The 12,828-nt window shown below is 35.4% G+C and overlaps 1 protein-coding gene across 6 annotated transcripts in view; it reads left to right on the top strand.

Annotated features, from left to right (window-relative positions):
• hycc1 (hyccin PI4KA lipid kinase complex subunit 1) overlaps nucleotides 1-12,828 on the top strand; it is a 39,214-nt gene that overhangs the window by 14,799 nt on the left and 11,587 nt on the right. For 5 of the 6 annotated variants that reach the window (XR_007926675.1, XM_051873827.1, XM_051873828.1 and 2 more), the window contains exons 2-7: nucleotides 5,951-6,032; nucleotides 6,130-6,231; nucleotides 9,393-9,572; nucleotides 11,403-11,483; nucleotides 11,557-11,672; nucleotides 11,867-11,962. Coding sequence is in view for 5 of the 6 variants with exons in the window: in XM_051873827.1 (XP_051729787.1) it covers nucleotides 5,982-6,032; nucleotides 6,130-6,231; nucleotides 9,393-9,572; nucleotides 11,403-11,483; nucleotides 11,557-11,672; nucleotides 11,867-11,962 (626 nt within the window). In the remaining variant the exon portion in view is untranslated. Of the gene's footprint in view, nucleotides 1-3,174; nucleotides 3,298-5,950; nucleotides 6,033-6,129; nucleotides 6,232-9,392; nucleotides 9,573-11,402; nucleotides 11,484-11,556; nucleotides 11,673-11,866; nucleotides 11,963-12,828 lie in introns of those variants that run through there. The other variant, XM_051873831.1, reaches the window with a different exon arrangement.

The raw sequence follows: 12,828 nt of genomic DNA, 5'->3' as shown, positions 1-12,828 counted from the left end.
GAAATGTATCATGTCTCATGTAATCACTAAATGTCTCATGTAATCACATGTGTTTCAACTAAAGACAGCTTCTGAACAGTGTCACGTAACATTACATTTACCTCAGGAAAGCCATTTAATGTCCATTTACTTGATAGTTAGCTAGAAATATAACTTTAGAGAGGAGCATTTTGATAAATATTTGCTCTATATTACATATTCATTATATTTTCACTCAACCTGTTCTTCAAAATTTAATGTATGGGAATAAATCTGTCATGAAAACAAGTTATGACAGCCATTGTTTAAATGTTAAAGGGGACATATCATGAAAATCGGACTTTTCCATGTTTATGTGCTATAAATGGGTCTACCAACCCAAAAAATGTGAAAAAGGACAGCCCAGTAACTTTGTGTTGGTAAGCCTTTCTCTGCAAGCATGTGAAAAAACAAGCCGTTCAGAAGTGACCTCAGAAGGGGATCTTTATTATTATATCTTATCTATCACAGTACCGCCCCTTAATCTGCATGTTTACACCAATGGCGCCGCCATTTTGTTTTCGCAAGCGAGGCAAAGCTGCAGATGAAGAAAATTTAGGTATTTTTAAGTAATGCAATATATGTCTTCTTCGGTTCAGGCAGCTCCACTTTACATGTGCTTTCCCTTAGCCTCCATACACTCGATTACTCTATGCTAGGACAAACAGCTAGATCAACACAAAATTTGCACAAAAGATTAACATGACGGCACATGCTAGTCGATGAGTTGAATCAACTCCACAGCAACTACATAAATTTATCCACTAACCATTCAGAAACGTCCAGTTTCATTCTAAAAGTTGTAACTTCTTCCTGAGTCTCTCCATCAGTGTCCGACTCCGGTTTGAACAATGTAAGGCTGAACACCGTTACTGACAATCCTCATTTTGGCTGTGTGAGATTCTCCAGCTTTGTTGTTGTCGAGCAACCAAAGCACGAGCTGTTAAAGCTCCACCCTCTTCTGGAAAGTGTGTAATCTTTCACATTATAGTAATGCACCAGCTGACAGGGTTCACTGTATAATTTGCAATATTTGTTGAGAAAAATTAATGTACTGTACCTTATTTATTTCCAAATGAATTGATTTTGAATTGATTGAGATCGGAAAGGAATCGAATTGCAAGCTTGTGAATCGAATCATGAAATGTGTGTAAATACCCAACTCTTCTGTAAACTAGGTACTATTTCTGCATGTGTATAATATTATTATTATTATTATTATTATTATTAGCCAAAATGAAGAATATTGTTTGGTAAATCTACTGCATACTAATTTCTAGTAGTTTAGAGACTGTAAATCACTCTCTGTAGGGCCGGTTACAGTCTCAGATGGAGATTTCTGCTCACCACGCTTCTGTGTTCATGTTCTGGATCTCCGCACTTGTCTGAGTCACTGAGTCTTCCATGACGCATCCTATAAATATGTTCCATCAGCGCGGCGCCGGGTCGCTGGGTTCTGGGCTGTTCTTGTGTACTTTTAAGCTGTTGGCAGAGACTATTTTTGGTCAGGCTTTTGTGGATATGCTCAGGGATGCGATGCACTTGCTCATGAACCCTCGAGTCTAGTTTGGAGCAGTATGGTGCAGGTAAACCAGTCCATTTGACTGTTTTATGTTGAGTTAAGCTCGAGAAATGATCTAATTAATCTTTTTATTGTTGATAATCAAAGTGAAAAGCCCAAAGTATACTTTGGCCGTCCGCGTTCCACGACAGTATGCGCACTGTCCGTGACGTAATTTTTGTCATCAGGAGGGTCCGTGTTATATGCGTTTTACACATTTTACAAAAATAAATTGTATTATAAAATTATTATATATATTTTTTTTATTTCAAAGTGAAATAGTATTACAATATTAATATTTATTTTTGTTTACTTTTTTTTGTAATAGTAATAATAACATATATTATTATTATTATTATTATTAATAATAATAATAATAATAATAATAATAATAATAATATCATCATCAATAATTTTTTTTGGCAAATTGTGCAGCTCTACAAACAAGTACAGAAAACCTGGAACACTTTAAACAAAACAATTTTATCAGAAAATTCACTTTTCAATGACATTTTTGGGTTAACTGCGCTTTTAACTTTGGTTCTGTGTTTTCAGGGCTATTAAGATTTTTTTTTTTTTTCCTGAAATTTGAGGGGTTTTCTTGGTTCTTGAGCCTGATGTTTGGTGGAAACACCAGCGCTGGACTGAACCTGTTAAAATACAGGTGCTTGTGGTTTCAGCAGATGACTGCTTCCTGTTTCCTTTTGCGTGGTTAATTCAGCGAGTGCATGACATCCAGTTAACTTACTGAAGTCGTTGACAAGTTAACACCTTCTCGTGCTACATAACTGTTTTGTATTTGTAATTATTAATTTTGTCATCCATCCATCCATCCATCCAATTTAAATAATGCATAAGCATAGATCCTTGCCATCATTTCAGTTTTTCCATCCATTCATCCCTCTCACTCTCTCTGTATCTCACAAACACACACTTCATTTCCCATCTGCTGGATTCTAGTCTAAATTAATCTGTTTGAATCTGGATTACAGTTCTAGGATCAGTCTAGTAACGGATATCGTCCCTGTGGCTCGACGAGGTCAAAGGTCGCCCGTATTTAAATTCCTCAAGTGACTCGTCATGTGATAAACGAGGCCTGTTGATTTAATAATTAACCACTCAAACACAAAACATTTACATTTCTCCTTTCAGCAGCTCCAGCTGTTTCTCCAGAGCCGATTGTTTAAAATAACTCAGACCGCGGCTCGGCCACCATAGAAGGAAACGAGGGCGAAATCCTGAAGCGGAAAGCCGTTCCTGGCACTGAAAGCGGTTAATCCAATAGCTTGTGTTAGGGATAAGACACAGACACACACACCACACACACCACACACACCACACACACACACACACACACACACACACACACTCACTGTGCAACAGTTTATTAATCCATGAACTGGGAAAGGCGGGGGTGATTCAGGCTAATCAATAAAGCCATGAATGAATGAGTGTTTGCAAAGTTTCTCTCTCTCTCTCTCTCTCTCTCTCTCTCTCTCTCTCTCTCTCTCTCTCTCTCTCTCTCTCTCTGCGCTGTCGATTGCTCTCTGCACTAATTAAAGAGCTTTTGAGAGCCGCACACTAATGGCTGTCAGAGACGGGAGGAGAAACGCTCACTGTAAGACGCTGTAGAGGTTATAAACAGAGCCGAGTGACTCACAGCTGATATGACGGGGGAATGGACAGAACTTTTGGGAAGAGAGGAAAAACTGATGACAGTAAGTTTGTGTGTGAGGGAGAGATAGTCGCAATGGATGGAAATTAGATCTACGGAAAATGCCTGTGGCTTATTACTGTGAACGAGAGAATATAAATATCATGTCTAGTGATTTTTTTTCGATGAATCCTATGCCAGAAATGAAGTTGGCTGCAGATGAAATGTCTTTGGAACAGTCTAAATTCAACATTTGTTAAACTTCTTCAAAGGAGTTTTTTTTGTGACCATTTGAATTGCTGTGTAGTTTTGTAAGGTTTTCTTAAAAAAGCTGCTTTGAATTTTTGCTTTGTCAAAATCACTGTACAAATCAATCAAAGTGTGTGTGTGTGTGTGTGTGTGTGTTTGTGTTTGTGTTTGTACTCTGTTATATTTTAGCTACAAAAATGTCCCCAGAAGTAGGGCTGGGTGCAAACAAAGTGCAAACATCATTTAAATCACCATATCACATTTAGTTTGTTATAGCTAGCAAAATATTTCAGTTGACTTAACTTGATAATTTTAAGTTAAATGTATAAATTAGTGAACTCAAATATTTCAAGTTAAGAACAGTAAAAATGTATGAGTACAAAAATAAAAATCTTACGTAAACTTTAAGTTTCTTAACTTAAATATTCTCATTCAACTTTTTGGAGTTCTGACAACTTATTAGGGTTTACAGTGAAGTAAATAACTAATTTGATCAAAATGTATGAGTTAGCTAACTCAGTACTTCAAGTTAGTAGCAATTAGCATGCATGAGTATAGGGCTGCACGATTAATCGCAATTTTATCGCATGCGATTTGGCAAAGCCTGCGATTATTTAATGCGCATCTTGTCGGAGCTGTACGGCTCTGTGATCAGTAGTAAATGCTTCTCCATCTGAAAGCCAGAGGGCGCTCTCACGCAGAAACTGCAAATATGCAGGAAATCCCATACTATCGCTGTAGCTGAATAAACAGAAGATTGAAACGCTTTGATTGATTGATTAAACATGACTAATAAACGCACGACTGCCTTATTCCATCTCACAGAAGGACGCTCAACTGTCGTTATGAAGTGAGTTTGGAGTAAAAACATGTTATTAAATGTTGTCTTTTGTTGGACAAGATGTTAATAAATGCTTCTCATGTCTGGAAAGATGTTTGACGCTTGTTGTTTTTTGCAAATGTACGTTATAAGCGACTCAAACTCGCAGTGCTTTCAGATGGATTAGCATTTGGAGCCGTACTTCATTGACAAGCATAAAAAATAATCGCCGCTTTGCGATTGCATAATCGCACTAAGCCAAATAGTTTAAGCGTGATTTCAATGTTATTTTTTCTAATCGCGTGATTAATCGTGCAGCCCTACATGAGTACTACAAACTCAAAACTTTATAGTTCTGCTTACTTAAAATTGTGAATATATGATATAACTGATCACCTTAAAGCCCAACTTATTCGGGTTTACAGTGTACAGACAAATCCTAAGTAGTTATGACAGATTTAGCTCAATTCTGAGTAGTGGTGAGCGATATGGGTAAAAAATTATCACAATGTTCTTAAAACCTTGGTCGATAATGACATACAGTGACTTTAGAGTCATCATACCCCTTTACACTTTCTTCCTAAACACTTAATTTTAGCATTTACTCTTCCTTTCGAGTGCCATGTGCAAAGCATGCTGGGAAATAAAAAATCCCAGCCCAGTTTCAGTTAAACTTAAGTTAGTCTAAATTAAAAGAAATGAGTTCATTCAACTCAAAACAATGGAACAGTTCAGTTTACTTGAAATATGTCAGTGCTTGTGAACTCAAAAGAAAAAAGTTCTGAATACTCATAACAGTTAATTTAACTGAACTAATTTGTTTAATTTAAGTTTGTCCTGCTTAAACCAATTAAGTATTTTGAGCGTTAGGTTTTATAGTGTAGTCATATAAAATGGGTCTACGGTATGTCCTCATTTAGTTAGCTTGGTGTAAAGTCTGTGTCTTTTTTTAGAGATGGGTTAACCTGTACAGTTATCTGTTGATTTAATTTGCGGGGATCCCTGGAATAAAAACAGTGTCTCTGTTTAATTTTGGCTTTACGCTACACTTGTTAATCTGATTTTCTTCCCCACATGCTGGAATTTCTCACTTCCTCTTTTAGAGCGAGAGTGTGAAAGGTTAAAGCCATAGCAGCTAAACACTGGGTTTACCTTGTGTTAAAGGGCCATGTGTTACACTTTTGTTGGTTTGTTGCACAAAAAAAATATCATAATGTAGTTTTTGACTGTTTTCACTCTATCTCTCTCTGACTCTTTGAATTAAGCCTGTTTAATTCAGAGTCGGAGAGAGGGAGTGAAAACAGTTTTTGCTACTATACCTTTAAAATATGTAAATGACCTCTGTTGTGATTGGCTAACATTTGTCTACTGGTGTAGTTCACGCTGCTGTTCATCAGGAAAGCTCAAGTTTCTGGATACTGAATATGTCAATTATATAAATGGGCGGTCATATGTTAATGAGCTCAGTTATGACAGTTATGGTGGCAATTTTTGTTTACATACTTTGTTTACATACTGTAGTACTTCAAGTTTTATTTCTAAAAAGCATGAAAAATTCTGTTTTTCATTAAACCAGCCCTTTGAGGTGGTTTTACTGAAGCAGATATTAGGATTTGAGTTTTGATTGGCTGCTGTTCCTGTGTTTCAGGTTGAGATCTCCTCACACCAGATGAGGGAAGATGTTGGCCATGGATCAAGGCGTAGTGGAGGAGTGGCTGTCTGAGTTTAAGGTACGTCATCTCCGTTTTCATCTCCATCATCATCATCATCATCATCATCATGATCATTTCTCTGAGTTTCTCCTGCTCTGAACCGTGTGTGTTTCAGACTCTTCCAGAGACGGCCGTCTCCAACTATGCCGCCTCTCTGAAGGAGAAGGGCTCTCTGGTTCCAGCGCTTTACAAAGTTATACGGGAAAATTACAGTGATGTAAGACAGTTTCTTCTCCTGTTTGTACTCAGACTCTCACATGATTTTGTGTGTTTTGATGCTTAATGACATATTTTGCGGTTGTTTTCAACTTAAAGTTAAAGTGTGCCACTTTTCACCATCCAATCAGTTCCCACTCTTTTTCCACTCAAAAATGCATTCAATTATGGAAGTAAAATGCATTACGATCTCCTTTTAGGTGTTGATTTTAACAAATGCTGAATGATTTGGGGAAAAAATGTAATTGCGCTAATTAGTTTTGATTAAAATGGCAATTGCAATTTAAAATACATTTTAGGAATTCTAGATTTGCAGTACTTGTATTGTATATAAATTACTATAAAACTATTTTTAGTTGTAGTAGTAGTAGTAGTAGCAGCAAATAAAAATAATAAGAAATATATTAATATTGCAATAATACTATTGTATTGTAAAATAAAAATGGAGTATAATAATACTAGTTTTATTTTACAGTACACCTATACCCAATATTAATATTTATGTCTTAATTTCTTCATTTTCAATCATTAATCCAGAAGGTTGGGAAAAAAAGTATCTCAAAAGGACGATTTAGGCAACAAAAATGTTAATGTATAATTTATGTAAGTGTTTGAACAAAAAAATATGAGCTACACGATTTGCTCTTGCCTGATTATAAATGAATTTGTTTATAGGGCTGCATAATTTGGCCAAAAATAAATTATTTCTATATCAATATTACTATTAAAAAATATTATTTGTACTAGTAGTAGTAAATTAAAATATTAACGAAAAGAATACATTTTTCTATTGCAATAATACTATTGTACTGTAAAATAATAAAAAAAAAGAGTGTTTGATAAAAATACTAGTTTTATTTTACATTACACCTGTAAAATTACAAAACTAATATTTATGTCTGTCTTAATTTCTTCATTTTCAAACATTAATCCAAAAAGTGAAGTACCTCAAAAGATCAAAAGGCAACATAAAAGTGCTTGAACAAAAAGTGTGAACTTCACGGGTTCTGCTTGCCTGATCATAAGTGAGTTTATGTAAGCTCATTTCCTGATCGTATATACAAATTCTATCACATCATGTTAAAAATAGCCCAAAATATTGTTCTGAAACCAGTGTCTGTCTCTAAGTTGCACAGCTAAATTTGTTTGGTGATGTAACCGTGAGTTATTAACAGTGCGGGGCTCGTTTCGTCATGCCGTCTGTTGTCATGGCAGCGTCAACATTACGATGATGAGTGATGGAGGTGTTTTCCAGTAGATCAGGTGTGTCTCCTTCAGGCACAACCGTCAGTTTGTACCAGCATCTTGTGTCAGTTCTCTTCCTCCTCCTGGAAACAGTCATACCGATGACATAACCACAGGAAAATCTCTTAAAGAACAATTTCTTTACTACAATCAATCACATATTTCAGACTTCACACATGTCTGTATGATGTCTGAAACTTATAGATTAGAAATTAGATTAGATTGTTTTCTTCAATACCTAACAAACAATAATAAATATTAGTAATGGATATCAACTAAGTACTCTACGGTTTCCATCTGCTCTATTTTTGATGTTTTGTTCAATGTACACCTGCGTCAGACCAGCGTTTGTTTTTTCTTCTGACTTTCCAATGTTTCACATTGGTTTTTAAGATGCAAAAGTCTCAAAACGCATCTCATTTTCCATTCCGTTGAGCTCCTTCAAGCTGTTTTTGGCAGGAAAAACCGTGCAGATTCTCTGTAATCCCTTCCAAACTGTCCCACAAATCCAACTGCAAGGTATCGCTAGAAAATAAAGTTGTAACAAATCAAAAAATTGGACCCGAGAGCCGTGTTTGCGTGTGAGTCTTGCTGGATTGTGATCGATCTGCACTGTTTTGAAGTTGAAAAGTCACACATATTGTTTTTGATCATCACTTTCGAGTACTCTTGATCTTCAGTCGGCATGAGAGTGTCAGGAAACCAGATTGAGAGTCTTCGCTGCTCTGTTGAAGCGTTATGGTGTTTCATTTCTGAAAATCGAGCACCGTCACACCATGTGACAGAAATCTGTGCCTTTCACAGATGTCTGACTGATAGGGGCTGCTTTTAAAAACAGCATGAAATGATTCTTTCATCAAAATGTAAAAACCTTCAGCACCTGAAATGACTTTTCCTGCTGATATATGACCAAGGCTGTTGTAATGAGATGTTTGTATTAAACAATAATATCATATCCTCTCTGTAGTGGACCAAACAAATGCCTGATGTACATCACGCCACATTACAGAAGCTGATTGTGATTACCATTTCATGTGGACCTAAACCCGTCAACTACCTGACAAAACTTGTTTAATAAAGCTGTTTAATGTCAGTATTGTGTGTAAAGCTGTTTTGACCTGATGTTCCTAAACTTTTTGGTCAGCTGAACCCCTTTGACCTAAAATATTTACTATAATAAGAGTTTTAGGGTGTGTTGTTCACACTAACAGAGCAATCGCACCAGGGTTCATTTTAATCAAACCAAACATGCGAACTGTGAACACACCTTTAAATTGAACACACAAGTTAAATTTAGCGACACATTTGCATAATTGATGTTGGTTAATGGTCACATGACATGCAGGTACACAAATAAATATTTTATTCTTTTTAGTAAGTGTTTTTATATTTATTTTGAGAATTATTTTTTATATGTAATTTTTATGTATTCATTTTAAAATTGTTTATTTATTTTAACTATACTATTTTTTAGTTTTTTATATGTAATTGTTATATAAATATAATTAATGTTTTTATTTTTAATTTTAATTATATAATTAATTATATAAATTATATAAATAGTGTTAATTTTAAATTATTTATTTATTTAATTTATGTTTTTATATATATATATATATATATATATATATATATATATATATATTACATAAATAGTTATTTTAATTTAATTTTTTTTCCCGCAAACCCTAGTTTGGGAATTAACCGTGATTTAATGATTATTTAATTAAAATCTAGGTGAAATTTTTTTATTATTATTTTATTTATTTTTTTTGCCACTGATTTGTAACTGTAATGCATTTCTTTCTCTCTCTCTCTCTCCCTGTCTCTCTCTCTCTCTCTCTCTCTCTCTCTCTCTCTCTCTCTCTCTCTCTCTCTCTCTCTCTCTCTCTCTCTCTCTCTCTCTCTCTCTCTCAGCTGCTGGAGCCGGTGTGTCATCAGTTGTTTGAGTTTTACCGTAGCGGTGAGCCGCGTCTTCAGCGCTTTACGCTGCAGTTCCTGCCTGAGCTGGTGTGGAGTTACCTGTCCGTCACGGCCGGCCGAGACCCGCACTGCAGCGGCTGCATAGAGGCCCTTCTGCTCGGCATCTACAACCTGGTCAGTACCTTCCTAAATCACAGCACACAAAAACACAGTCATATTACTGATCTGACTGCACTGACACTATCGGAACAGAACAAAATCTGAACTGAATTAAGGTTAATAATGACACTAATTATCTTCTGTAGAGCCACTTTAGAAATAAAGGTTACTTCAAGTTGAGACCGATTCCAGATTCACTTCTTAAAGTCACATCAAAAATGGTGTACATGTTGGCCAGACCGCAACTTCCTCTGGCTTTTCCTGTGAACTTTAGTCATGGATTTTTACTTAATCAGGAAGCGATGTTTTCCAGCCGGCTGTGAGAAGGGAAGCCAGGCTGTCAGCAACGTCGGTGGTCTTTCATGGGTTTTACGCCCCGTGAACTCGCCCTCCCTCCTCACGTCACCCTGAATACCAGAGTAGGTCATCTGTCAATCACATGCCATCGGGGTGTCAGGGTGCGCTTAATCATCCTGACGCTATCGGCTCTGAAATCGACTGGGACGGCAGCAGGCCGGTGGGCGTCTTGTTTTAGAGACTAACACACACTCAAATCTCACTTGATCTGGTTTGTCTTTACACCTGAAGAACTCCTGAATCTTGTACAAGAACAGTTCTGCAGTTTCATCATGATTCGCTTGCGACATGCGTTTCGACAGCTTGAACAAACTCTGCACACATTCAGCATCGTTGTTGGGGAGTGACCAGCTGAATGTGTTGAACTTTGTGCTAACTTAACTACATTTTTTAGCAGTGTGACACAAGCTCTGTTGTTTTTAAAGAAGCTTTTCTAGTTACAATCTACTTTTTCCCATCAAGTGACAGATTGCTTTTTCTGTTTTGTCATATTATACACAAGCGCAGCTTTACAGTACAGAAAATGAGCAACTGAATTAAATGCACTAGAACCAAGATGCGTTATAGAAAAGCATCATTATACACACGCACACACACACACACACACACACACACACACACACACACACACACCGATTCATTTTAGAGATTAATCTTAGCAGTTTTTTAATAAACCAAGTTAAAAATAAATAAATTGAGTCATTGCTTTTATATAATTTTTTTTGGGGGGGGAAATATTTTTTTGTAATATTTTTTTAATACATTTTTCTATACATAATTTTATTAATGATTTTTGGGGGAAATGTTTGTGTAATATTTGCTATATATATATATATATATATATATATATATTTTTTTTTTTTTAATATAAAATAAAATTTATATAGATAATTATTTTTTTTATTAATTTCTATTTATTTTTTGTAAAATACTGCTTTTTATCTCTATGTATTATATTAAAATTAGATGAGTTTTGATTGGAATAAAATGAACACTTTGGGCCATTTCATATTTCTTTTCCATTTCACTTGCTGACAAAGACAGGAAGCTTTTGTGTTCAGTGCTAATGCAACCGAATGAAAATGCAGAAGGAAACAGATTAGATGTGTAATTGATGCATCATCTGTGTGTTTTATGGTTCTGCCAAAGAGACTAATGGGAAATCTTTTTCTTTGTTTTAACGGCTGTTGTTTCATGAACTAGCTTAATGAGTAGTGTTTTATGGCAAGCTTTTATTGCTGTTCTTCACCAACAGCACACAAAATACAATAAAGAGTTTCCCTTGGTAAATGAGCTCATCTCATAAATATAATTATTCCTAGATGACTTGAAGGCAGCGTAATTTAGGTTATAGATGTGTATATATATATATTCAATACGGTAACAATATTTTTGTTGATGTCAATATGACGCTGTATGTTTGTTTACATGTTTCCTGTTCATGTGTCTGAATCAAATCAGTCCTGATTATCATCGTGTTTATTTCAGGAAATCGTTGATAAAGACGGGCAGAGTAAAGTGCTGTCGTTCACCATCCCTTCCTTATCCAAGCCGTCAGTTTACCATGAGGTGAGTCAATCAAACATCCTGATCCTGATCTGCAGCTGTTCTCGCTCTGACCGTCTCTCTGCCCCGCCTCCAGCCGTCTTCCTTTGGCTCTCTGGCCTTGACGGAAGGAGCCTTAGCCAATCACGGCTTGAGTCGAGTGGTTTACAGCGGCCCCCACCTGCAGCGAGAGACATTCACGGCACAGAACAGGTGCGCGCCGCATCAAATATTCATATTGCGCTCCATGCTTTTATTTAAGTCATCAATTTTTAATCAGCAAATGAGTACTGACTGTGTGTGTGTGTGTGTGTGTGTGTGTGTTGGGGGGGGTTAAAGTGGATTTAATGATGTATTTCAGACGCAGTTTGAAGTGGTATTCTGATGATGATGGTCGTGTTTTTCAGGTTTGAAGTCCTGACGTTTCTGCTGCTGTGTTATAATGCGGCTCTGAGCTACATGACCAGTTCATCCCTGCAGTCTCTGTGTCAGCTCAGCTCCAGGTTTGACATGTGACACACACACTGAAATCAGTTTAAGTCCTGAAAACCACCACATTCAATCAGGTTTTATTTTATAATGATCCCTGAGGGTTATGATAGACTGATACATGGGCATAGATTTAGGTAGGGATGTGTCTGAAATGTTCCCATAAACATTTGAGCAATTTTCTTTAACACCATCATTTTGAGCTTGAGCAAGATTATATGATTCACTGCTTTAAGTGTGTCCTTGCCAAGCTTTAAACCAAACCTACACACTTGGACCAGTATATTGGCCAGGGCAATAATTTTTCCTGATATCTGACTTTCACGAATATCAACATTGGCCAATCTCCATTTAGCTGATTAAAAAGAAGTTAATCCCTTTTGTATCGGTTCCCAAATTAATTAAAAATAAAAAAAATATATATTAATTTATCCATTGCCAAGCCTGTTGGTAGATAAATAAATATTTAAATTCATTTAAAACAAAAAAACAAAAAACACTTTTATTTATTTAAAATTATTCCTTTTATTTAAAAAATAATAATAATGTATCCATTGCCAAGCCTGTTGGTAGATAAATAAATATTTAAATTCTTTCTTTTCTTTTTTTTTTTCTTTTTTAGTATTTTAACTTGTATTTATTTAAAATTATTCATTTTATTTAAAAAATAAATAAATAATTTATCCATTGCCAAGCCTGTTGGTAGATAAATATTTAAATACATTATTTATTTTTTAGTATTTTAACGTTTATTCATTTAAAATTATTAATGTATTTTTTATTTATTTAAGTCAATTTATTTAAATACATTTTATTTCATTTATTTTATTATCCATTGCCAAGGCTGTTGGTAAATATATATTGCATATAAATAATGCAT

This window comes from Ctenopharyngodon idella, chromosome 19, assembly GCF_019924925.1.
Source record: "Ctenopharyngodon idella isolate HZGC_01 chromosome 19, HZGC01, whole genome shotgun sequence".
NCBI lineage: Eukaryota > Metazoa > Chordata > Actinopteri > Cypriniformes > Xenocyprididae > Ctenopharyngodon > Ctenopharyngodon idella.
The sequence above is the reverse complement of the archived record's forward strand: the minus strand, read 5'-3'. Positions and strand labels throughout refer to the sequence as shown.